General features: G+C 49.0%; 1 protein-coding gene across 1 annotated transcript; it reads left to right on the top strand.

The window, feature by feature from the left end:
- On the top strand, positions 1–25251 carry LOC1272424 (uncharacterized). The gene is made up of 3 exons (XM_061650654.1): positions 1–2662; positions 6247–8951; positions 17138–25251. The coding sequence occupies exons 2-3, from the start codon at positions 6260–6262 to the stop codon at positions 17965–17967; spliced, it is 3522 nt and encodes a 1173-aa protein (XP_061506638.1). The 5' UTR covers positions 1–2662; positions 6247–6259; the 3' UTR covers positions 17968–25251.
- Positions 25252–25589: the final 338 nt, after the last annotated feature.

Raw genomic sequence — 25589 nt, 5'->3', positions numbered from 1 at the left:
TGGCTGATAGTGTTCAACCCGCACCCTTGCGCGCACCCGTACAATACCAGCGGTAATAATTCCGTTTCCCCGGCAACACTATCCTCCCTTCCAGGAGTGAAGCCGCGTACAAGAAAGCGCCCAAGAGAGAGAGAGAGAGATCGAGAGATCGAGAGAGTGAGCAAGTGAGAGGAGGGTAAAAAGGTACCGACAGAAGGGCCAGAGTGTGAGTGAGAGAGGGCAGAAAGCTACACGTGAGGCCTGCCTTTCCGAGTGCGTGTGTGTGCGTGACGGGTGAGCGAGCGTAGCGAGTCCCGACTGGCTTCGACCGGCGGACACTTCGGACAGCGCAGCCGGCAACACAGGTTTCAATCGCAAGCGGACCGCCAGTTTGATCAGTTTGCTTCGAACTACCGCCGCAGCCGGACACGGATCGCGGTCGCTCTCCGCTCGCTGGAGTGAAACATAATCGCCCCAACATTTCTTTTCCCACATTTTTTGGCGCGCGCGCGCTCGCCTACCGTTTTCGCAATCGGCAGCCGGTACGATAAACCCGGCAAAACGGTTCAGCACAAACCTGCAGCGCGGCGCAGGTTTGCGATAGAAAAGCATATAGGAGAGCGCCCTATTTCTTCAGCCCAGTGATATATTAGAGTGCCCTTCGGCAGCACGGCAACAGTTGTCGGATCCGGGGATTGTGCGTACACACATCCAACGCTTCGCAATCGCGCGTGTGTAACTATTGTGACTATCTGTGAGGAAATAGCTCGTCCAAACGTCGAGGACAGCATTCCTTTGCCAACAGCGAACTAAGAACGAACACAAGCCAGCTCATCAAACGTGTCAACCGTGGCCTGGCCCCAACAACTCCCAACAAACAGTGCCGCAATTAGAACGGTTCTCTAGTTGCAAGTGAAGTGTGTCTGTGGATTTGAGCAAAAAAAAAATACAAGAAGGGTGGAACATCCCACCCAACCACCCCCCCCCCCCCCCGCCCCGCCAAAACTCAGTGCGGAAAAACCGCCCACCGCACCCGGTGTGTGTGTGTGTGAACTTTGCTCTGCTTTGCTGATTTACTAAAACATATTGTTGTGATCGAGTGGGCAGCAGAGCTTTCGAACAGAAAAACAAAATTTCCCGGAACGCCAACACCATCCTACCTCCTCCCCAAACACCCCCCACCCCCCCAAAGTTGGGGTGTATTGGAACAAGTGTGTGTGTGTGAGTGTGAGTGTGTGTGTTTGTGCGCGCGTATGAATCAACCGAATGGCGCAGCAGCAGCCGGCATCAACAGCTACCCACCCCACCCCCCCCCAAAAGTGAATAAAATCCCGTGACCGTGTATTATCTCACCGCTCGGGAGTTGTACCCCGTTTGTTTGCCGTTTCGGCCTTGCCTCTCCCCCATGTCGTATGGGAAGATGTCGCACACTATAGCACGGACAGCCAGAGCCAAGGAAAGTGAAACCGCCGCCGCCAGAACCCTGTAAGTGTGTGCGCCGCCCTTTTTGCGACAAGCAGCAGCGGTAGGGGACAGCTGCCACCGCCTGCGCGAGAAGAAGCTCGGCTTTGCACCAACAAATACCACCCACCCACCCATCCACCCCCCTCCGCAGTGTTTCGCGTGGGTGGACACACGCGTAAGCAGTGAGCCAGCTAGGCTGTGTAGGTGTGCCGCGGGTGTGTGTGTGTTTGTGCGCGCGCGTGTGTGTGTGTGCAATTGTGCGATTGTGGTGCTTATCGCCCTGGAATACTGTTTGTGCGTGTGAGTGTTTAACCAAGTGCACACGCGCTGCTCCTACACCTTTTTGCGCCCCAGCTAATGCGCCTCAGTGCGTGCGTTGTGAGTGTGTGCGTGCGTGTGTTGGTGTGCTCCAGTTGTGCCGGACCCGTTCGCGCGATCGCCCCCACTGCGCTCTACTATCAAACTCGAAACCCGCCCAACAATCAAACATTCGGGGTGTTTGCACAGCAGAAGGCAAATCCTGCGCAAATCTCTGCCTAATCAAACGAAATTAGTCGTCGCTCGGTTGCGAGTGTGCGTTAAATTTGAGTGAACAAAAAAAAAAAAGAAAAGAAAGGAAGAAAGTGTCCCCACAACCACCACGCACGACAGCTGTGTATCTGATACATCTTACACACGGCCAAATTAGGCGTTCAAAACTGCCCTTTTTTTTGTGTGATGCCCGAGAGATAAGCGAGCACAATATCGTCCATCGAATCGACATACATACACACAACAACAAAAACACACCCTGTGTGTGCTGCTCTATCATCTTACCTGTCGTCGATCACCGCGCCGCTACTATCAACCGCATTGTTATTGTGTGCCTGTGTGTGTGTGTGGGTGTGCGTAAAGCTGGAATAGTAAAATCCACTCAGCACCTAACGCACGAGCGACAAAGAGAGAGAGAGAGAGAGAGAGTGTGTGAGAGAGAAAGAAAAGGAGATCAAACGCAGCTCAAGTAACTGTAAATCGATTAAATTCCTGTACGCGAGCGCGCTCCCCCTGTGTGCGTGTGTGTGTGTCTGTGCGTCCTTCGTTAGTAAGGGCGTCCTTTCGCTCCGGTGCGAGACTTTTTTTTTCTTCACTCGCGCGTGTGTGTGCACCTGGATAAGAGGCTTAACGGAAGCGACGTTAGTGCGCGCGTACTTGTAGCTGTTTGTGAATTCAAATCAAAAAGGTGAGTACCGGTTTTTTTCTTTCTTTCTTTGTGTCGTATCATCTACAGTGTTATCAATTTTCATCACACACGCGCAGAGGCAACAAAGGGACACAAAATTCAACAGCAGAGTTTGTGTGTTGATGCGTTTTTTTTTTTTAAATTATATTTGTCGCAATTTGCACTTGTGCACCATTTTTTTTTTAATTTGACAGTACGTGTCTACACCTACGCTCAGCAGACGTTGTTCAAGCTCATTTGTACGGCAGGGTGTGCTACTTGTTTGCTAACCCTGCGCACTATCACGATGTCCAACATCAATTTCAAATCATTTTAGATATCAATCCGGTCCGATCATACCCACACACAAACACAGAGGTGCGATGGAATTTACGCGTGTGGTTGCGATTTTTTCGACGTCAGCGCCTCCCTCACGGCCACACTGCTACAGGCAGGCTGGTGCACGAAGGGAGGCAGGGATGCATGCGAACACGCTCAGGTGTGTGTTTGTGAGCGTGTGCGTGTCGCTCTGATTCACGGGCCTTCTCGCTCGCACGCTGCACGCAGCCACTCTCACCACCACCATCGCTTGGCTCACGCCGGGTTTTGCTGCAATGATGCCGGCCGGCCGGCGTTTTTTTTTTGTGTGTTAGCGTAAGACGCAACTGCACTGCGCTTTTTTTCCTTTTTCTTCTCCTCTTTTTGTGGTCACTTACTTCGTGGTGTGTGAAAAATGCAGCTGCGCCTCACACATACACACACACACAGTGCAGTGCGAATAGCAGCTGTGTGTGTGGGAGAGAGGGAGAGCGAGCATCAATACAGTGCATTGCATTAAATTGCATTGTTTTTAGCCCAGCGCAAGCAAGAGTGTGCCGGTGTTTTGTTTTGTTTTTTTTTTACGTTTGTTTATCCTGTACCCCTCCCTACCGTCTTCCCACCATTCAGGCATATTGGTGGGTGTGTGTGTGGGCGGATGACTTGTTGATGCGTCTTCTTTCCATCCCGAACGAGGTACAAATTTAAATGAGTAGCTGTTGACGCTAAAAATCGCATCATCTTAACACCGGTGACTGATGTAGCAGAGTTATTAGAGAGACAAAAAGAGAAAGGAAGATCGTTAGAAAAATGCAGCTTTTCCCGTTTTTACCGGGAGGAGGGAAAGAGCATGGAAAAGTGTTGGTGTGTGTGTGTGTGGCTTAAATCGCAACTATTTAGAAGTGCATCCTGTATTGCAACGGATACCGGCAAAATGCCATTGCGTGGTGGTGGGAGGCAGGTGGCTAAAGGGCTCCCTTGAAAGTGTGTGTGTGTTGGATTGCAACAGAATTCGCAAGAATTTCGCAACACTTGCCAACGAAGGGAAGGCAGCGTCATTCCGCGCGCTGCTCGGTGTTTGTATTTCGTGTGCAGTTGATGGTTTTTGTCTTTGCCTTTGCCCATTTCCTGCTCATTGCTCATTATTTAATAATACGTCCACCCGGAATAGCCGGCGTCATCGTTGCGGGTTGATGGTGTGGTGGAGATGAATGTGCGCGCGTGTTCGTGTGGGCTCAGAGTGAGATAATACACACACACACACACACACACAAACACATTGGGTTGCCCTTTACTCATCACCCACCCACTTTTATTTTTGATGTTGATAGGAGAGGTGGGCTTTGCGGTTGGGCTGGGAAGGCGCTGGCGAAGGGTCAACGGGAAAACCCAATCTCTCTCGCTCTCTTTGCTTATCACCGCTGCGCCGTAAAGTTGTGCAATTTTATGAAACTCTCGTGACGTCACGCTGCTCAATCCGGTTCGAAGGGCCAAACGGTTCTGAATCGTGCCTTTTTGCCCGATCGATCCGGTCTTAGTTGTGGGTGTGTATGTGTGTCTGTGTAAAACAAAGCGATTCAAATGATCTGAAACCAATCGTTTGATTTGTTTTGGGGGTTTTGGGAACAACTCTTTTCAACAACTTGTGAACAGTTGTTCACTGATTGCCAGTCGATTGGCAGGCATGTGGAATGAGTCATTGGGATTTTTCGCGATTCATTCTTGGTGGGTTAAGAATGGAAGAGAAAGGGAGTGGCAGAAAATTAAATAGAGAGAGAGAGAAACAAGGAGAGAGAAAGATAAGTGTCATAGAGAGAGAACACAGTCATAGAGACAGAGAGGCAGAGAGTCATAGCGAGACATAGAGAGACAGAGAGAGAGAAAGAGAGTCAGAGAGAGACATAGAGAGATAGAGAGAGACATAGAGAGACACAGAGAGACATAGGAAAAGAGACGGCGAGATAGAGAGAGACATAGCGAGACATAGAGAGACACAGAGAGACACAGAGAGACACAGAGAGACATAGGAAAAGAGACGGCGAGATAGAGAGAGACATAGCGAGACATAGAGAGACACAGAGAGACACAGAGAGACACAGAGAGACACAGAGAGACACAGAGAGACACAGAGAGACGCAGAGCGATACAGATAGACGTAGGAAAAGAGACGGCGAGATAGAGAGAGACATAGCGAGACATAGAGAGACACAGAGATACACAGAGATACACAGAGAGACACAGAGAGACACAGAGAGACACAGAGAGACACAGAGAGACGCAGAGCGATACAAATAGACGTAGGAAAAGAGACTGCGAGATAGAAAGAGACAGAGAGGGACAGAGAGAGACAGAGAGATTCAGAGAGGGACAGAGAAAGACAGAGAGAGACAGAGAGAGAGAGACAGAGAGAGACAGAGAGAGAGACAGAGAGAGAGACAGAGAGAGAGACAGAGAGAGACAGAGAGAGACAGAGAGAGACAGAGAGAGAAAGAGAGAGAGACAGAGAGAGACAGAGAGAGACAGAGAGAGAGAGAAACAGAGAGAGAGACAGAGAGAGACAGAGAGAGAAGGAGAGAGAGAGAGAGAGAAAACAGAGAGAGACATAGAGGGAGGGAGACAAACTGCAAAAAGTGTATAAAGGGTTGTTTAGGCGATGAGCAATTGTGTATTCACCGGAACAACACCCACCGACCTCCTACTCCCTATCATCATCATCACCTTCCCGAGTAGTTGAGACTTCATCTTAAGTGTTTCCGAGCATCACCCCCCTCTCTGCCCATATGCTGAGGAATGATGACGTTATTCACAGATAAATCTCCATTTGTTCTTTTTCCCCTCCTACAACCCCCTCACCCGCCTCCTACATAGTTTTTGCACTACGTCTCGCGACTGTTGTGTGTGTTGTGTGCTCTCCTCCCCCCGGAAGTGATTTGTTACTATGATCGTGTGCCGCGGTCTGAACCAACACATAAACACAAGTGTGTGCGCATTCCGGATGTATTGATCGGTCCGTTTCGCGTGATGTGTGTATGTGTGTGCTGTACGTACCAGTACATCTGCAATAACTAATTCTATTTTCATGCATTTTTCATGCTTCCACCGGTTTTTTTCCCGGCGTGCGGATGTGTCTGACTCATTGGTGTGCCCTTTATGTGTACTGGATTGAAAGTCTCCCTTTCCCTTCTCTGTGTGTGTGTGTGTGTGTCTCGTTGTGCGATTTTATATTTTCTTCATTTGTTTGGCCGTTCCTTTAATGTTCTACCCATTTTTGCTGTTGCCCCTTGCAGACCGCATCGCGCCATGGGTTCGGCCCAGCACCACTGGGATCTGATCAAGATGGAGCCGATGGATGACGCCGACACGAACGAGCTCGGTATGCTCGATCCGACCAAAATCGGGCTGGACCAGCTGATCGACTTCGGCATGGCGGCCGGCAGCAGCGGCGTGACAGGTGGGGCGGCCGGCGGCCTCCTGCTCAGCGGCGATGGCTCGATCGCGCTGACCTTCGGCAGCACCGCTAGTAGCAGCAGCAGCAGCAGCAACACCGCCACCAGCAGCAGCAGCAGCAGCCTCAGCACCAGCAGCAGTCCCCTCTCCCCGAGCATCTCCTTCTTCGAAACGCATCTCGGGCTGCCCGACCAGAAGACCCAGATCCGGCACGATTGCATGTGGGCCGGCATGTGCGCCGACCAGTCACATCCGGAGAAGAGCAGCCACGCGGGCTGCGGTGGCTGTGCCCGCCAGAACCGGCACCAGCAGCAGCAGCAGCAGCAGCAGCAGGTGGCAGTGTCGGTGGCCGCCAGTCTCTCGCGCGTACCTTCCAAGGACATTCCCAAGTCCCAAGGCGAGTCGCCGGCAGCCGTGGAAGCGGCCAGCGAGAAGCTGAAGGTGCCGGGCGGCGTGGGCGGCAGCAGTGTGCTCGCCAATCGGCCGCTGGCCGTTGGGTTTAAGGCGACCGCGCCGGCGGCAACCAGTCTGCTAACGCCGTTCAAGGCGACCCAAAGCTCGGCCCAAATCCCGGCCGGTAGCTCCCTCCTCATCAAGCGTCAGCAGCAGCAGCAGCAGCAGCAGCAACAGCAACAGCACCAGCAGCTTCCCTCCCTCGTGCACGGTCTCAACTATCGCCCGTTCCCGCCGTCACCGTCGTCGTCGGACAGCTCGGCCGGTGCGGTCGAGGGTGGCGCCAGCGACGAGCAGCAGCAGAGCGTGCGGATGGTGCGGGTGCCGCATCAGCCGCGCGGCTCCTTTCTGGCGGCGCGCGAGCTGGAGGCGCGAAGCGTGGCGGCACAAAACCACGCCCGGCCGGACACGCCGCTCAGCCTGGACGACGATCCGCTCGAGTTCAAGCATAACCTCGACCTGGTCGCCACCTGCACGATCGGCTCGAACCAGCAGAGCCTGCTGCACACCTCCACCGCCCCGGGACTGTCGTCCGCCAGTGCGGGTAGCTTCGCCAGTAGCAGTAGTAGCAGCAGCAGCAGCAGCAGCAGCAGCAGCAGCAGCAGCAGTAGCAGTAACGGCAGCCCTACCTCCAGCACCTCGGTCGAATCTCGCACCGGGAGCGGCACGTCGTCCAGCGGTCGGTTGAGCAGTCACTGTAGTTGCGGCGGCAGCGGCAGCAGCAGTATAGGCGTGATCGGCAACCACACGACCCAGTGCTACTACAACTACCTGCAGGACACGTCCAGCCTGGACGAGCTGCGCAGCAAGCAGCTGCGGGAGCAGCTGTACATGCTGGACGACCCGTTCGGTATGGGCGGCCCGCTCAGCAGCTATCCGTACCACCACCACCACCACCACCATCATCATCACCACGCGTCCCTGCTGCATCTGCGGCCCGACTCGCCGGACAGCCAGCTCGAGCAGCTGCTGATCGATCTGCGCGAGATCGAGGGCGAAAGCAACTCGATGCTGCTGCTGCAGCACGGCTCACCGGCCGACACTGCTGCAAAGGATGGTCTGCAGTCAGCGGGCCAGCGTCACCAGCAGCACCAGCAGCACCAGCAGCACCAGCAGCAGCAGCAGCATGTAGGGGCGCGCTCGTCGGCACCGTGCGGCGGCGAGCTGAGCGGCGGTGCGCATGCCACCTGCAGCAAGGAGTGCAGCTGGAGCAGCCTGGAGCTGTCCCACCATCTCGTCTCGCCCGGCGGCAGCGGGATGGAGCGCAAGCGGCGGCACCCGTACGCCCACCGGCGGCGGATCGGCGGTACGGCGCGCGGCTGGATCAGCGAAAATGACGAGGACGACGAGGAGGAGGACGCGCTGAAGCAGCTCGAGGCGGAGGAGGCCTTGTACGAGAAGCAGCAGAGCGGGGCGGCCCGCTCCGCCTTCCCCTGGGAAGACGAGGAGGAGGAGGACGAAGAGGAGGAGGACGAGGAGGAGGAGGAAGAGGACGAAGACGAGAGCGACGAGGATGGCGAGAAGGGGCAGGAGGAGGGCGCCCAGGAAGATGAGGAAGAGGAAGAGGAAGAAGAGGAAGAGGAGGAGGATGAGGAGGAAGAGGAGGACGCCAGCAATGCCAGCCTGTACGGTGGTGCGGGCCGGAGTCGGATGCGGGGCGCTCGCCACCGGTACCACAGCAACCACAGCCGGCTCCACCAGCACCGGCGAGCGGCGGCCCGTGCCACCTCCTACCGCCCGTACGACGTGGAGGCGCACAAGAACGGCAAGAAGCAGAAGAAGCAGCCGGGTGCCGCCGCCGCCGCCACCACCACCAACCATCATCTGCTTGCGAGCGGCGGTGGCGTCAGCACGGTCGTGATCGCTGGCAGTGGCGCGGCCACCCTCAAGGCTGCCACGAAATCGGCCAGTGCGAGCGGCGCCCTGAATGGAGCGCCCTCTGGCGGCTCCCAGCAGCAGCAGCAGCAGCAGCCGGGCAGCAACAACAGCTCGCCACCGTACCAGGCGACCCACTTCGGCGACCACAGCTACACCCGCCCGAAGGGTGGCTACAACATGAACGAGCTCGGCGTACAGACGCCGTCCGATTCCGGTGAGTTTCGTTTTTCGTTTCGCTTTCGTTGCTTTCCATCTCTTTCTAGCGTTTTTTTTACAATTTTGCTTACCTTTTTGGGACGCACAGCACACTATCCCGCCAGGTCGCTCTTGCCAGTAGTGTATTACACCACCCACGCAAGAGAAGGTGTGGATGATTTTGGCGCCAAAACTTAAACAAAGTGGTGCATCACTTGTATTTGTGTTTGTATTGATTGCTGCAAAAGGGGAGGGGGGGGGGGGAGGTCCACGTGTGGTGCGTTGAATTCTAAATAAACAAATAGCAAAAGAAGCATTAATAAACAAAGAAAAGTGAAAGGTATTTTTTTTTTGTGAGCACAACATCTTGCAATCTGTGGGTAACGCAAACCGGTTTCAAACTTGTGTGTGTGTGTGTGAAATAAAGGCCAAATCTTAAAACAAAAAATTTCAATCCATCATTTTGCGTATCAAAAAACGGTCCAAACTTTCGCCAACAAAAGCAAAAACAACAAAAAACGCAACGGAAACAACAAAACCGGGGTTTGACATGCCTGCTTTCTGAGATGAGATGAGATGAGCCTCAAGCGATGGTGAGCTTGGCCTGGTGAGTGTGTGAAGCGGCGGCTCACTGCTCGCACACTGTGTGCCATCGCCGCCGACTCATCCGCGCGCGTGTGTGTGTGTGGGTCGCCAAGCATGAGATGAATGATGAATGAATCACGCCGCGCGGTGTGTGCTCGGTAGAAACAAAAACGAGGAAAAGTCTTTAAATAATAAAATCCATAACTTTTCTCCCAACTCGCCAACACCGGAAAAAGGATTGTGTGTGTGCGTGGTTTTCGAGTCGACCGGAATGTGAGTGTGTGGGGGGTTTTCTCACCCTTAGAAATGACGTCACGCGCGCCTGTTTTAGGCGTGGCCGGTGCAAGTACGCAGTGTGTGTGTGTGTGTGTGTGTGTGTGTGTGTGTGTGTGTGTGTGTGTGTGTGTGTGTGTGTGTGTGTGTGTGTGTTTTAGGCGGAATTTTCCTCCGCCCGCCGGTCCTGTTTGCGCTCCCGCTCAACTTCACTGTGGGGTGTGATTGGGTGGTGTTGGGAGGGAGAGGGTGAAGGGGGGGGGGGGGGGGGTGGAATTTTCCATCCTAGGACAACTTGTATTGCGTTTTGCGGAAACTTTCTTGCCCACAATCCGGCTCACACACACACACACACACACACACACACACACACACACAGAAAAAGAGAGAGAGAGAGAGAGAGAGAGAGAGAGAGAAACAGGACACGCCGGGAGCATGCGCCAGAGCTGGAGCTTTCTTCTTCCTCTTCCTCTTCTGCCATTCCTTTTGCAACCACGTGTGTGTGTGTGTGTGTGTCTGCTGCAGGGTGGAAAAACGCATACGCCCAGGAGTGGGGGACGGTCGTCGCCCACAAGCCGCGGCACCACACACCGACACAATGGCGCGTGCGTACGAATTCGTTGGACAGAGTCTGGGGCGGGGGTGGGGCGGGTGAGATTCCCCGGTTTCAGGGTCAACGGTCTTTTGCCAGTCCCAAACGACGGTCCCTTTTTTGCCTTTCTTTCGCTCCTTTTTTTTGTTTTTTTTTGTTTTTTTGGTTCACTAACTGTGTTGGAGTATTGGAAAATTCATTCTCCCCGGAGCCCCGGCTGCAGACGGATAGTTTCTCGCATAATTTTTGCTTCTCCGCCCACCGGGATGCGAGTGAACTGCCGGTTCACCTTTGCCCGCACCGAGTCTTCCAAGAATTCCAAGAATTGCGCTTTTTTTGGTGCGTTTTTTTTGGTTGTTAGCCGCGCGTGCAGTGCATATCAATTAGAGCACATTCAATGGTGAACCCCCTGGAAGTGGTTGGTCAAAACGTATTATATATTAAATACGCAAAAGTGCGCTTCCCTGCAAAGCTGATTCGCAGAATTTGAATAAAATTGAGGTTTTTGTCTCTATGTGTGTTTGTTTTTTTTTACCAACACGCAGCGAATGACATTGAACAGTGAGTATATAGTTTTTTCTTCTTTTCTTTCTGCACGGCATTAATGTTTTGCAGCATCAATGTCCTGATGGCATAATGGTTCGTTGTGAGCATTGTGTGCATATACAGCAGCATGCTGCGGAATGCGGAAAAGAGTACGTGCTGGCGCAATGCGGGTCCTCACTCTCTTTCTTTACCCTTAAATCTCTCTCTCTCTCTCTCTCTCTCTCTCTCTCTCTCTCTCTCTCCCTCTCTCTCTCTCCGTCTGTCTGTTTGCCTTTCTTATCAGCCATACAGCATCCCGTCGCCAACCCAGCTTGACCACCGGCAAATGTGTAGAATCTGTTCGAATACTTTCACTTTTCAAGCGGCGGCGGCGGCTACGGCGGCCAAGTTCGTTGAACCGCGCCGGTGTCGTACACACTGCGCGTTGTTGGAGGGAAGGGAGCGCAAGGGCGGCAGGAAATCCGGATGTACCAACTGCAGCAAAACGCACCCCCAACCCCCCCTTCCCCTTCCCCCTTTCAGGAAAAGAAAGTAAAAACCCCTTTGCCAGTGTTTGTTAATAAATATTCTAACTGTGTGCGTACCGAAGCCTGCTGGGTGGGGGCTTTTGATGGGTGTTTGAGGGTGGGGACCCGCAATACCCCCCACCTCCCTTCGGGGCAGGAGTAGTGTTTGGAGCAGGTTTTTGATGCGTTTTTGGTATGGTGTGCGAAGGGGGGGGGGGGTAGTGTGGTGTACGTTGTCCCTTCGGTTACGTCATCACTATCATCATCTTCAAAATCCAGCGTTTGTGTGTGTGTGTGTATGCCGTTACGCTAGCGCACAACCCCCCCCCCCCCTTCTTTTCATCCCCCCTCCCCCTAACTCCAAAAATAGACAGGAAAAGTGGTTTGGAATACTCCCAAGGACACACCGTGGCGCGGTACACGGCACACGTGGTGGTGGTGGTTGCCCCCTGAGACGTAAAATTAAATAATACAAAAAAAAAAACAAGGGAAGTTTCGATGGTTTTTCTCGGGCGAAGCATGGCGCGTGCGTGTATAGATGCGTGTGGTTTTCTTTTTTTTCCTATTTTTTTTTCTTTCTGCTGAGTGCGTGCGTAACCATCATATTCCCGACGGACAGTGGGGGGGAGAGGGTGTGAAGGGGGTCTTTGGGTTCAAGGTCACTAGCCTCCCTCCCCCTTTGTGTGCTGGGTGTGTGAGTTCATGCGCGCCTTCGAGACGGCAGGGCCGCAAAAAGGACTCGCGGAAGGAAGAGGAAGGACGCGGTCGCCATCTCTCTCTCTCTCTTTCTTGAAGAGGACGGGTAAAAGAAGTATTTCGTCTTGGGGTAGTCTGCTGCCATTTCACCACCTCTCTCTCTCTCTCTCTCTCTCTCTCTCTCTCTCTCTCTCTCTCAACTCTCTCTCTCTCTCTCTGTGCCTTCTGGAGTTTACCAATTCCAAGTGCGCATGGACCGAAAGGAACCAGAAATGGTCAACACGCGCGCACTCCGCAAGGACATAGTGCCTCGTGACGGGCGGACGGGGAAGGGGCGGGGAGGGCATTATTTCCGGTTTGCATAATGCCGGTTTTTGTGTAGCCAGGCCAGAAAGGGGAAGGGGGAAAGGGCCAGTAGTAGTTGAAGAGAGCTACAGAGCGTTTTTTTAATGTTTTTTTTTTTTGGCGCTCCGAAGAAGCTCCTGCAATCCTGGGAAGTTCCATTGTGCACTTCCGAAGAAACAGGGGAACGGTAACACTCTTCCAACGGTACGCGCGGCGCCTTCAAATTAACACAAGCGAATCTGTTCGAAGAAGAAGAAGAAGAACAAAAAAACCCGGTACAGTCATTCAACGACAATCGCTTGAAATTAATGATCTCTCCCTGTCTGTTAGGCTTAGCCGGACCGGAATACGACGTCATTGAGCCCAAGATTTTATATGAATAATAATTAAAAAAAAAAAGTCCATAATTTGCAAGAACGCCACACAAGGCCACACCCTCATTGAATGCTCCATAACACACACGCACAACGATGTCGCAGCACTGCTTGCAGGGTTTGCCAATTCACTTGCCGAATGTGCCGAATCATTATTCAACGCCTCCAAGATGTTTTTCGACAGCTGTCACACATTGCACTCGCATCAGAATCAAGTTTCAGTTCTTACACATGATGTTCAACACAATCACAAAGAACGGTCAAACTCAATCCAGCTTGAGATGCGTTGAAAATCATGCGAAAGATCGGAACTACTATTGTGTGCATCAATTGCAATATTTGACAGCTGTTGAGACACATTTCGCAGGCAATGAAAAAAGTGGTTGACATTGCACATTGATTCGGCAACTCTGTACTTGAATTTCGTGAGTTTTATTATCATCATTGTTCACCGCCTGCACTATGTTTTTCAACAACTGCTGTCACATACTGTATCTGATCATTTGATGTTTTCAACACATCGCAAAGCACTGTCAATCTCAAGCGTTTGGAGAGACTTGTTCAAAGGTTCATGTGGGAAGAGCTGAACAAGTATTGGGATGCAAGGTACACCATTTGACAGCTTTCGCAATAAAAAAAGCAAAAAAAAAACTGTGAGTAAACATTTGACGACCAACGGCAATACAGTTGCCTATCTGAACTTCGTTCCATCGCAACTAAGCAAGTGAAACCCCTAAGTCTAGGTCCGTTTTCTGCATCTTTGGTTTGTGCCTTCATTTACAAAACTATTTTGACTTTATTTGTCAACAGCTTTCCTGGCGATATCTGGCAAACTAATAATTGACCGTAGAAGTAGTACAATATCAAATAAAATAAACCTCCAAACAGTTTAACTGCAGCAAAATGAACATCAAAGAAGCGAACCCGGGTAATATAAACGCACGTTAATATAGGGGAAAGCAAATGTTTAGTTGCAGTTGAATTCATTGAATTCAGAAAGGCATCAGTATTTCAGTTAGCCGTCTAATGTCTACTTACAGTTGAACAATATTTAAAATGTTGTTGACATTGGAAACATTGAACCGGCAAACCCTGTAAGCAATGCAGCTGATTCAGGACAGGAAAAACGAACCTTTTCTAGCTGCAATTGAGACTGGCAGCGCTTACGTTCTCTGGGGTTGATTTTGCTTTTTTTTTTTTTTGGTTATGTTTTAAGACCACCCAAAGGGGGTTGTGGTGCGGGTGAGGGTTGTTGCGAACACGGGTTACGAGCTCCGGGCAATAAAGGCATGGAATGGGCAGTGCGTGTGGTGTTGTCGCTCATTTCACTTCCCATTAAACTTTCATTCATGAGACACACACAACACACACGCACACCTCGTCGGTTCAGTGCGTGTGTGTGTGCCATGTGGGGAAAACCTTTCGGTTCGAGTGGTCAGGGGGAGGAGGTGGGGGGGGGGGGAGAGGTGTTTGTGGAAGAACCGGGCAGGGGACCGGTGCTTAGAGCCCGGCTTTGGCTGCAACATTCCTCTGCAACGTGTGTGCCCCGCCCTGCTTGGCTGCTTGCCAGCCCGCTCTTTCTCCCTCTCTCTCTCTCTCTCCCTCCCGTTTTGCGCTGCCGCCGAGCCATCCGCTTTTCCACGCTTTACGTTTTAGTTTCTCAAAAGGATTTTTTTTGCCCGCGAATCTCGCGTTTTTTTTTAAAGTTTGGTTTACCTCTTCCTTCTCTCTTTTGTCTGCTTTACTTCTTTGCTGCGCAACTTCTTCCTATTTCTATCTTTTTGTTTTTTTTTTCTTTTTCGTTGAGTAAGTTTTGCTGAATGTAAACCGGATTGGTTTCATCTGCTTTGAGGCGCGCGCGGGGCACTCTAGAGTGGCACAAAAGCGCGGGGCCAGTGTGTGCTGATCGTGTTGCTGCGAGGTTGGCTGTGCTGGGTTAGGGTATTTCCCACTGCAGGAAAAGGAGCACTTTTTTGCCAGCCAGCCAGCCAGCCAGCAGCCAGCCTATGTGTAGCCCGGCAGGGCCAGGCGCAAAACACGGAAAGCAAAGCGTTTCGGTTGCTTTGCTGTGAAAAAAGGGAAGAAGTAATAAATAAAACAAAAATTGAAGGACAAAAACCGTAGCAACCGCCAACTTCCAGAGGCTGCACGATGGGGGGGAAAAAATGTAACGCGCAAAAGAGTCCAGCAATCACACACATACACAATCTATTGCGTACTTGCTCCTCAGGGAAGATATTTCTTATTTGGGGGCAAAATATGGGGAAAATGTATGCCCAGCACGCGCGCCCCACCGGTTGGAGTGAGTGTGTGTGGAGCCCTGCTGCGTAGAAAGCAGCGTGGGAATGTTGGAGGCTTTTGCCTTGCAAGTATGTGTGTGTGTGTGTGTGTGTGTGTGTGTGAGTTTAGAGAAAGGGGAGCCGCGTATCCGTTGGCGGCCAAAGTGGTGTCCTCGAAAAATGGTCGTAAAACATCTGTGTGGGCTTTTCGGGGGGAGGGAGCGAAAGAGAGCTGTGGGAAAAGGATTTCTAAATCGACAGCAAACATAAATGTGGCTGTGTGTGTGTGTGTGTGTTTGTGGTCTGTTTGCTGGGTGTGTCGAGGACGCAAGGAGGGGAAGGAATAGAAATACGGTAATACTTCTACGCAGCAACATTTTTAACCAAATTCCGCACATAGAAAGAGAAGAGAAATAGATGTTTTTTCTCAACAAATTCGTACGCTTAGGAAGTATATTTAATCCTTCTGAACCCCTTTTGAATAACCCTTAGAGGGAGGGACAGTGTATGATTTTCATAAGTGTATCCTCCCCCCCCCCCACCAAGTGGAATCTCTTGCGGAAGGATACACCGAATCGCGCTCTGCCACTTCTCGGCCACCACAGAGAAGACCCTTCACAGAAACATGCACAATGTATGCTTCCTCCCCCCCCTCCCGCCTCAAAATACCTCGGCGACATATTTGTTCCCCTGCTTTCCTATACCCCCGAAAAACCTCGGGAACATTATTCACGCCACATCCTACCTTTTTTTTTTGCGCGTCTGCTTCTCACAAAACTCGGTTCTCTCGGCCCTCGTCGCTTCGGCCGGTGGTTTAATGCGCGCGCGGGGTTTTTCGATTCGTGTGTTGGAATTCGAAAGAGACGCGTGTGTGTGTGAGAGAGAGAGCGAGCGAGTCTGCGGTGCTGCTGCTGCTGCTGGCGGGGTGGGACAGCCAACAGGGGGTTGGCGAGAGGAGGGAGCAAGAGACAGCAAAACGCACTTTTTATCATCTACGCGACATCGTGGCATCCGCCGAGCGGTTTTGCTCCTTGTTGCTATGCGGAGCAAAACGTGCTATCGATGGGTGTGTGTGTGTCTGCTCGAGATAGACGTCAAAAACGTTAGAGCTCGCGCAACATACAGAGAGGGAGAGAGAGAGAGAGAAGGGATGGGGAGGTGAAAAACGATTATATGAGGAGAGACTGAGCGATAGAAAGCGTGAGCGAGAAAGAGAAAAACAAGATTGTGCGTACACGGAGAGCAGCATGTGTTGGCACAACATATGGAGAAGGGTGTAGTGGAGAGGCAGAGAGACACAGAGAAGAACGTGTGAGATTATGCTGGTTAGGGGGGGGGGGGTCTTGTGAACCGAGATGGGAAGAAATCTTTGACAGAAAAAAAAACCGGCCAATGATTAGAGAGAAGGTTAGTGTCCGTGTGTATTGCAGCATCTCACACACAACGCAGTAGAGATTAACTACATACTCCACACACTCTGAAAGACGGAGGGAGATAGAGAGAGTAGTGCTTGAGAGGGAAAGTGAGATGTATAAAGACACTCTTCAACCTCTATGGCATGGCTACAGACAATCCAGAAAAGTTTTTCAACGTGGTTGGAGAAAACTCCGAGTGGCGGGATTCGATCGAGGCCGGCCGTGTTGGAAGCTCGTCACGCTCACCGCTGCACCACGGAGGCCCTTGGGTGTGATGGCTGTTCCAGCGCAACCCGGTCTAATTTGGGCTGTGCTCTGCTAGCTGTGTTTTCTGGCTTTGCCAATGAATCGACTGGGATTTTGAAAGTTTTGTGGATCGTTTGTTTTATTTCTTACTAAAAAATTTTAATGTAAACATATTGAAATGAAATATAAAATATTTAGTTTTACATTTATGTTTTTGCGGGGGGGATTTTTCACATGCTTTTACGATCATAAAACTTTGCAATCTGTTTCCTACTATCGAATATTGTTAGCTAATGTATTTTTCCCCCTTTTTTCCCCTTTTCCCATTCTCTGTTTCCCTGTGTGCAGATGAAGAAATCGACGTGGTTTCGATCGGCGACAAGAACCTGCCGACCAACCCGACCGAGCGCGACTACCGCCAGCTGCAGTCGGAGGTGGCGAGCAAGATACGCACCGCCTCGTCCCGCGGCGCCCCGAACGGTGCGCATACGTACGGGGCCGGTTCGCATCACCACCACCACCACCACCATTCCTACCAGCGCCACCAGCACCATCTGGGCGACGGGCCCAGATCGGGCCTGCACCATCTCGGCGGCATCTATCCGACGCCGGCCGGCTCCACCACGATATCCGGTGCCAACACGCCGCTGCCGACCGGTAGCGGGGGCGCTAGTGCGGCCTCCTCGCCGCCGCCCGCCTGCACCACCGGCAGCAGCTCGTCCGGCGCATCGCGGAAGCGGCAGTCGGTCGGTGGCAGTTCCGGCAAACGTTCGTCCAACGCCAGCAAACGGATGCGCATGTCGCACTCGAAGCGCAGCGGCGGCGGTGACGGCAGCAGCAGCAGCAGCAGCGGCAGCCGGTACGATTCGACCGCCGCCCAGGCCCTGGCCGAGGAGCTGGACACGGTCGAGAAGCGCAACCTGCACAACAACCTGGAACGGCAGCGCCGCATCGGGCTGAAGAATCTGTTCGAGGAGCTGAAGCGCCAGATACCGCAGCTGCGCGACAAGGAGCGCGCGCCCAAGGTAAACATTTTGCGTGAGGCGGCTGCCCTCTGCACCCGGCTGAACCAGGAGGCCGAGCAGGTGAATGAGCTGCGCCAGCGGCAGATGAAGCTGTACGAGCGCGTGCGCTACCTGCGCGCCTCCATCCACAGCCAGCGGCTCGGTGTGGACTAGTGAGGAGCAAAGACACAGTAAGAGAGAGAGAGAGAGAGGGAGGGAGGAAGAAGATAAAAGAGAGAGAGAGGAGGTGTGAGAGAAGCAGTAAGACAGAGAGGAGAGAGAGAGAGAGGGTGTGTCGACGACTCCAACAACGCTCACAATGCCGGGTATGTTAGTGGCACACATGACCTTGGGTTTATTTTCTTTTATTTTTTTTATTTTTGCCTTTTGCTCGTTATACATCTACATGGAGAGAAACCACAGGCGGAGAGAGAGAGAGAGAGAGAGAGCGACAATTAGCATAAACCAGTAGGGTAGGAAGAACAGAGGAGGACTTTCGGTTCGGGCGGGATAGAGTAGGAAGATAGGTGTAAGGTACAGATGATGAAAAAACTAATAGTTCCTGATTTTTTTTTTGTTTTTTGGGGTTTGTTTGTAAACAAGGTCTAGAAGCCTAACGTGTTAAAACATATTAGCTTTTTAGGTTTTTTTTTACGTATATAGAAAATATCCTATCGGATGCACACATCCGCCATTACAATTAGCGTAGGTTACGGCAACAGTTACTGCTTAGTGAATGATGTTTGCGTTTATTTTTGGACCAGTTTTGATTGATAATCGTGCCGGTGTTGGCATTGTGCGGGGCGATCCCAGTGGCAGCTGTGCAAGGCCGGATGCCTTTTTCCTTTCCTTGCAAATGCCAGCCCCTTGGACGCCAGCGCGTGGGGTCATTCGGGCAGACGAGGCCAGCAGCATGATCGAAAGAAGTTTGCAAACGCTTTCCCTGCTCGCTAGCCGTTTTCTACTAAGTAGTACCTCCTATAATCATTACTGCAAACTGCTACACTAATAGGTTTATCGTAGCCCCGCGAGCTCTTTGAGAGCGCCTGAAGGAGGGGGAATGTGAACATTTCACACACACACACACAAAAAAAAAACGAAGAATTGAGGAGATTGGTAGGAGGATGATGGGAGATGATGTATACATCTGTGTTATGGTATGGTGGATCTTGTGGACCCATTTTCAAACCCCCCCCACCGCCCCCACCACCCCGGTAGCCGGGGAGCGGCTGGGGCGAAAGGGGCCCGGATCGGTTTGGTTCTTCCTGCAAGTGGATGGATTTTGTGCTTCTTAACATAAGTTTTCCTTCTTTTTTTTGTTTTTGCTTCCTCTTCTCTTTGCATCATTTGATTGCTGCTGGGCGGTATTATTATGTAAGAGCGCTGCATACACTAAACTTCGTGAGTCTACGACATAACGTTATGTTTTTTTTTTGTTTTTTTTTTTTTTTTTTTTTTTTTGTTGAGCAGCAGCGGGGAGAGAGCGTAAGACGACGGACAAAGTTCATGTGCCGTTTTTCTCTCTCTCTCTGTCTGTCTCTGGCTCTCTTTGACTTTATTTCATCCTATTGCCTATTGATTTACGATGCACCCACACCCCCGCCGCGGGAAAATGGGGGAAGAGAAAGAGAGATGGGGGGGGGGGGGGAGTAGTTTTTTTTCCCCAGTCTCCCCGCATGTGTAAATGGCGCTGCAATTTGAGAGAACAAACAAACAGCATTTATTTGGATGTTTTCGGTAATGATTGTACATAATTACACATACACGCAAGCAAGTGTGCTGCATTTTAGGTATTAAAAAAAAGAAGCAAAAAACAAAAACAGGCAAACAATGAGAAAATGAGATAATGGAGCTGGGTGCGAACGATGCACGATCTTTGCAATGATTGTATATAGCCTTCTTACGGGAGGCGCGCTATTTCATAGGTATTTGTCATTTAAGGATTGCAGCGCGCAAAAGCACATGCGCGCGATTTTGCTACTTTGCGCTGCACGCAAACGGTCGTGTACCTCTTCGGTATTTTTAATTGGGGCGCCAGTGCATTTGCGGGCGTTATCAGCAAACCACACAAAAAACTACTTACGAGAAGTTCTGCACTAGGCATTACTTACCAAAAAAAAAAAAAAAAAAAAACAATGCATTTGCTCTCCGGACGTGTAAACACGACAACCTTAACTACTTACGGTCCCTTAACTTTGCATACGACGTGCGCGTACACGCAGCTGTACAAATATTACAAACACGCTCTACCTACCCCTTTAGCAAAGCATGCATTAACTGTGCTATCTTACGTATATATATATATACAAATATTCATATATGTGCATACACACAAAACAAAACATGTACGAAGGAAGAAAGTCCTTTAACTTTCATATTGATTCAAAGTGTCGTAAAGGTGGTGTTAAGGCGGCGCACGGGGTGATCGAATATTTGACACGAGCAGAGCAGAGGAGGAGAGTCCCCGCTAAACAATGGCGGGGAGCTTGTAGGAAACCGGGATCCGTTTATTAGAGACGCAAGAACGAGACGAGTGTGTGTGTGTGTACAGAAAGGAAAGGAGACGTTTCGGTTAAGCTTTTTTTTTTGACGAATGATATGTTGCAATCTTGTTTTTTTTTTATTATTATTATACTTTCATAATTTTTATGTATTTTACATAATTTTTTTTTTCACAACAATTTTGTTGCTTAGAATATGATTTACAACCTAGGTAGGGGGGGGATGCTAGGAAACATTTTCTATTACATTTTTTGGTCTTTATTACACTTGTACATATTGGTTAGTGTTTTCTTTTTCTTCTTCTGCTGCTGTGTATAGTTGGGAAAGAAAAGGGGACCGAAGAAGCGGGCAGAAGAGATAGGCAGAGCGGTGAGATGGAGGGATCTGCTGGAGGGAGGGCTATGCCGATGCTAGGAGGTTCTGAACCAGCGAACCCACCTACAAGCGTGTCCCTCCTGGTAGCGTCCTCTCTGTAACGTTGTGTTCATTACTTGTTACGATTTGTGGGCGGGAGGGGGGGGGGTGGGGGGGGGCAAGGGAAGGGAATAAATGGTAGTGCGTGAGAAGAATCTGCATGTGCATGTGTGAAATGACAAAATGCGATTAAACAAAACATGCTGATTATTATTATTAGTTTCTTTTTTTTTTTGGTATATTTTTACGCGGAAAAGAAAGGTTTATTTCGAGTTTAGTTTAGGTTAGGCAGAAACAACAAAAAAAAAAACATTTAAACGACGTATCGGATAGAGATGAGATATGGAAAAGAGGAGAGGGAAGGGAGAGAAGGGGGGGGGGGGGGGGGAGGGAAGAGAAGAGTCCGCTATTGCGGTGCCACGTTCCTTGGTGTGCGCGTGTTTTTTTGTTTGTTTGTTTGTGTGTGTGTATCTGTGCTGTCCCTGCGAGGATAAATCATGTGTAAGAATGTTCCTGTTGTATGTTAGTGTAAACCTTTTTTTTTACATACTTTACAATTAACAGTTGTTTTTTTTTTAAATGTAAAAATACATTCAAAAATAATTAGTTAGGTTTTTTTATTGAATGAGTTGATTTTACTGTGGGTGAGAGAGGAGAAAAGGAGCAGAAGGAGGATATCAAGGTGAAAGACCGGGAAAATGTGTTGGGGAAAGGGGGGGGGGAGGGGGTGGGGGAGTGGGGAGTAGAAGTAGGAGCCAGGAGGAAATGGGACGTAGGTAGAGGTAGCTGTCGCCATATAGGCAAGGTTGATCTTTCCGCTTCTGTTTCTACTCGTCAATTTTGCGCTCGCCAACCCCTTGTGTGTGTGTGTGTGTGTGTGTGCGCGCGCGATAGTGTGTGTGTGAGTGGATGGTGGTATATGGTGTGCGGGAAAGAAACCCCGGTGTACAAGAAAGCGTTGACGGTTGGTGCTTGAAGGGGATGCGGATCATATGCTGCGAAATTAGGTGTTGCTCCCGCAAGAGCGCTTTAAAAGACATTAAAAGATACTCTGCCCTCCTCCCAGTTCAATATCGTAGGCAAAACAAAAAAAAAAAAAACAAACACACAGCCACACACACACACATGCACACACTACTTCAATGCAGATGAGTTTTGTGCGCTACTGTTAGATGTGTTTTCAAAAGTGTACTTCTCTTATTTTTTTAAGGAGGTTTTTTTTTAAATATACTATCATTACTATTGTTAGACTTAAATGCAAATGACTTAGAGTTGTAAGTAATATATACACATTTAAAAAAAAACAGAAACTGAAGGCAGCGATAGGAGTTTTTCTTTTTTTTTTTAATTAAACTAAGCGTAATTAAGCGTAGCTTTCTTTTCCTTAGATTTCAACCGAGGCAGACATTTCGATATTGATCAGTGCGTGTTTTTTTTTCCTCTCTGTTTTGTTCTGTTCGTGTAGGTTACCTAAAATTACTATCACAGCACCACTACTAATAGTACTGGCAACAGGAAATGTTTTTTTTTTTACAAAATTGTTAACCTTTATTTTTTATGATTTTTTTTTTTGGTTTTGTATAAATATTATCTCAAAAACATAAGCAAATCTGGTGTTTTCTTCTCTGCAATCTCGTTCGCTTTTTTTTTGTTTTGTTTTGTTTTGGTTTTGTTTTGTCGCTCGGGAAGTGAGGTATCGTTTCCTCGCAAATATTCGTCGACGTGTTGAGTTGCGGGTGTGTATGTGGGCGTGTGCGGTGCGTTTGAAAAGAAAATGGAGAAAAAGGACGAAAGAAACTGGGACTCCCGTTTTGTGTTCTGCCACCTACGGTTTTGGTTTAGAAATAACCACCATTGTTGATGATTTGAAACGTATGAAGTCTTCTGTGAAGTTGGGATGACGTTCTGTGCCATTCACTACGGGAGTTTTTTTTTTTTTTTGGACTTCTGCGCAAATGTATTTTCCTCAATGTGCTTCAACCAGACACATGCGTGTTTAATTGTTCAACCGAATAAAATGTTCTCCATCGGGAATGATATTAGCAGGGGCCTGAAAGTCCTTTAGTTTTGTTTGTTTGCTATCTTAAACCTCGCAGCGAGCTAGGGGGGCAAACCACCAACACACAGGCGCGTACACACACACACACACACACACACACGCGTAAAATTAGTGGATGAATTAGGTTTTGCTAGTGCGGGCTCACTTAGAAAGCGATCTTCCCCAAGAAAGAGCGAAATTAGGGGAAAAAAGACGGATAGAGAACAGAAATACTCCTGGTGAAAGCGGAAAGGAAAGAAAAGAAACGATCGTGTACCTAGTGGAAAAGGGTCCGGACGGGTTGGGGCTGGGGCACAGGTGTGTGTGTGTGTGGGTGCGTCGCCATCGTGCACTTGGCCGTACAACCCATGCCAAACAGTCATCTTTTTGTGTCTGCATGCGGACAAAACAAACCGATCGAAAAGAAAAGAAACAAAACCCCAGTGCTTTACCTACTTATATATAACATATATATATTATATACATATTATTACTTGTAAACACTATATAACCCCTACCGGCGAACACTTCTACAGTGAAGTAAAATTCCCCTTTTGCATGTTTATGAATTGCATCGCGTACATTCTAAAAGAAGAATTAAAAAAAAAAAAACAAACCCACATACACACAGTTTATCTTTGCATCTAGATAATAAAGCCTAATCATAATAATATATCTGTATACATATGCTGAAGTATATATATATATACATGCAAGAAATATATCTATTTATGCATACATAGGAATGCCGAATTAGGAAGTTCGTATCAATTTGCGATGCGTCTTTCCGCGTTGATAAAGGATTGCAACAGCAACAACAACAAAACAAACTCGAGTGCATTTTTTTTCGTATTTCTTTTAATAATTACTTGGTTTTGGATAAACGCTTGGATTACACCAAAAACAACGAACGAGCAGCAAAAACGTTCGCTCAACATGCTAATATTTTGTAAGCGATTTTCTTTACACATTTACTGATTATCGTAATGAAACGCAAGCACTGCTTTTCCGCCGTACAAAATGAAAACTGCTCGCCTCGCCACTCACTCCGTTTTACAACAACCAAATCAGCTCCAGTTTCAGGCTTTGTTGTTTTGTATTGTGTTTTTGTTTCTTCTCCTGTTTGTTTGTTTGTTTATCTAAATTTATAGTCCCACGACGGGATCGGAAGTTCCGTGCTCTCCGTGCTTGCGGAGAATTCTTTCCTTGACACTTGAAAGCAATATATATGTGTGTGTTTTTTTGTTTGTTTCTTTGTTTGTGTACGACTAGGGAAAGGATGAGTCCTATATTTTACCTATACTGATTTTTGTTTTGTTTTAACTGATTAATCGAAGTAACAACAACCCAAAAGGGAAATAGAATAACTTCAAATGAGATTCAAAGAAACAAATAGAAAGAGAGAGAGAGAGAAAGAGAAGCAGTAGCAAACAAAGTGTGAAGCAAAGCAGAACATTACAAGTACAATAAGAATCACACTAAGAATCACTAAAAAACACACACACGACACAACCACCTGGGGAGGTTCAATGTTCTCTCCTTGTTTAGGCACACGGTTTAGATTTCGGGTGTGTTCCGTTTTTGGGGGCACGCAATCTATTTTCTTTCTTTTTTTTTTCAATATATTCCTGATACGCTTTCAGAAAAAGCTCGCAAAGTTCCAAACCATGAAATTGGAAGTGGATGGCATGGGTGGGAAGGGGGTTTGCGATGATGGGTGGAAGAAGATAACTGTGACTTGAGATTAGTACGTAAAACCGTGGTATGTGTGGCTGGAGCATTCACTATCATTACTATTATACTACCTTCCCCTAGACTTCCCCCCCCCCACCCCCTCTCCTGCCTTTGTTAGCCACACTGATCTGTTCGCACTCTGTGGGTGTCATAAAACGCCAAGTCATCATCTCGCTACCTGATCTCCCGACGAGATCAGCGAAACTGTTTTCTGTTTTATTTTTGCCGTTTTTGTGTAAAGCTAGGAATTTCTTAAATGCTAATTAAATTAGCGCATAAGCCAGGCAATTGATGCAGTTTATAAAAAAAAAGTAAACTAAACACCCAAATGCAATAGTGTATAGAGAACGGGCGCAGCCAAGATAGTAAGGATTAAAACAAACATTAAATATATATATGGACAAGAGAGATAGGAAGAGAAAGAGAGAAAGAGAGAGAGAGAGTGTGAGAGATAGAGAGAGAGAGAGAGAGAGAAAGAGAGAGAGAGAGAGAGAGAGAGAGAGAGAGAGAGAGAGAGAGAGAGAGAGAGAGAGAGAGAGAGAAAGAGCGCCAGAAGACGGAATAAGGTGGTAGGAATGGATGAATCGGACAAAAAAAGGTAAGGGCTTGCTATTTGTTTGCAGTTAGAAAGGCATTGATTGATTGGTTGATTGATTGAATGGTAGTTAGTTGAAACAATGTTGAAAACGAAAAGCTAAAAACAAAACTGAACTAATGTCGCGCGAATGTTATAACGAAAATCCAATAAAATAAAACAAAACAAAAACACACCACACCAAATTCCATTTTCAACAAGCCGAATTCCCGAAACCTCCCTATTTACAGTAAAATGTATGTAGGGAGATCGGGAAGAAAAGCAACAACAACAACAAATGTTTCCATTTTATCTACTTTACAACACAAGCAAAGACAATGAAAGAACTACTTCTGCGAAAGAAATTGAGCGTTGACGCCTTGCATAAGGGTGGATTGGATGCTATGTCGAATTCACTGCGCTATGGTAAGTGGGGGTAGTTTAACACCTTACCTGGTTTCTCCTCATTGCAATACCTTTGCCATTGTAAACGTCGAAAAGAGCTTTTTTGACTCATTATGTATCATCGTACGA

The sequence above is a fragment of the Anopheles gambiae genome, chromosome X (genome assembly GCF_943734735.2).
Source record: "Anopheles gambiae chromosome X, idAnoGambNW_F1_1, whole genome shotgun sequence".
In the NCBI taxonomy this organism is placed as follows: domain Eukaryota; kingdom Metazoa; phylum Arthropoda; class Insecta; order Diptera; family Culicidae; genus Anopheles; species Anopheles gambiae.
Note: the sequence above shows the minus strand (reverse complement) of the source record. Positions and strands in the feature narration are given on the sequence as shown.

Coding starts and splice junctions, on each gene's coding strand:
- LOC1272424 (XM_061650654.1), top strand. CDS start 6,260: ATGGGTTCGGCCCAGCACCACTGGGATCTGATCAAGATGGAGCCGATG. Junction 8,952..17,137: donor ACAGACGCCGTCCGATTCCG/GTGAGTTTCGTT, acceptor CCCTGTGTGCAG/ATGAAGAAATCGACGTGGTT.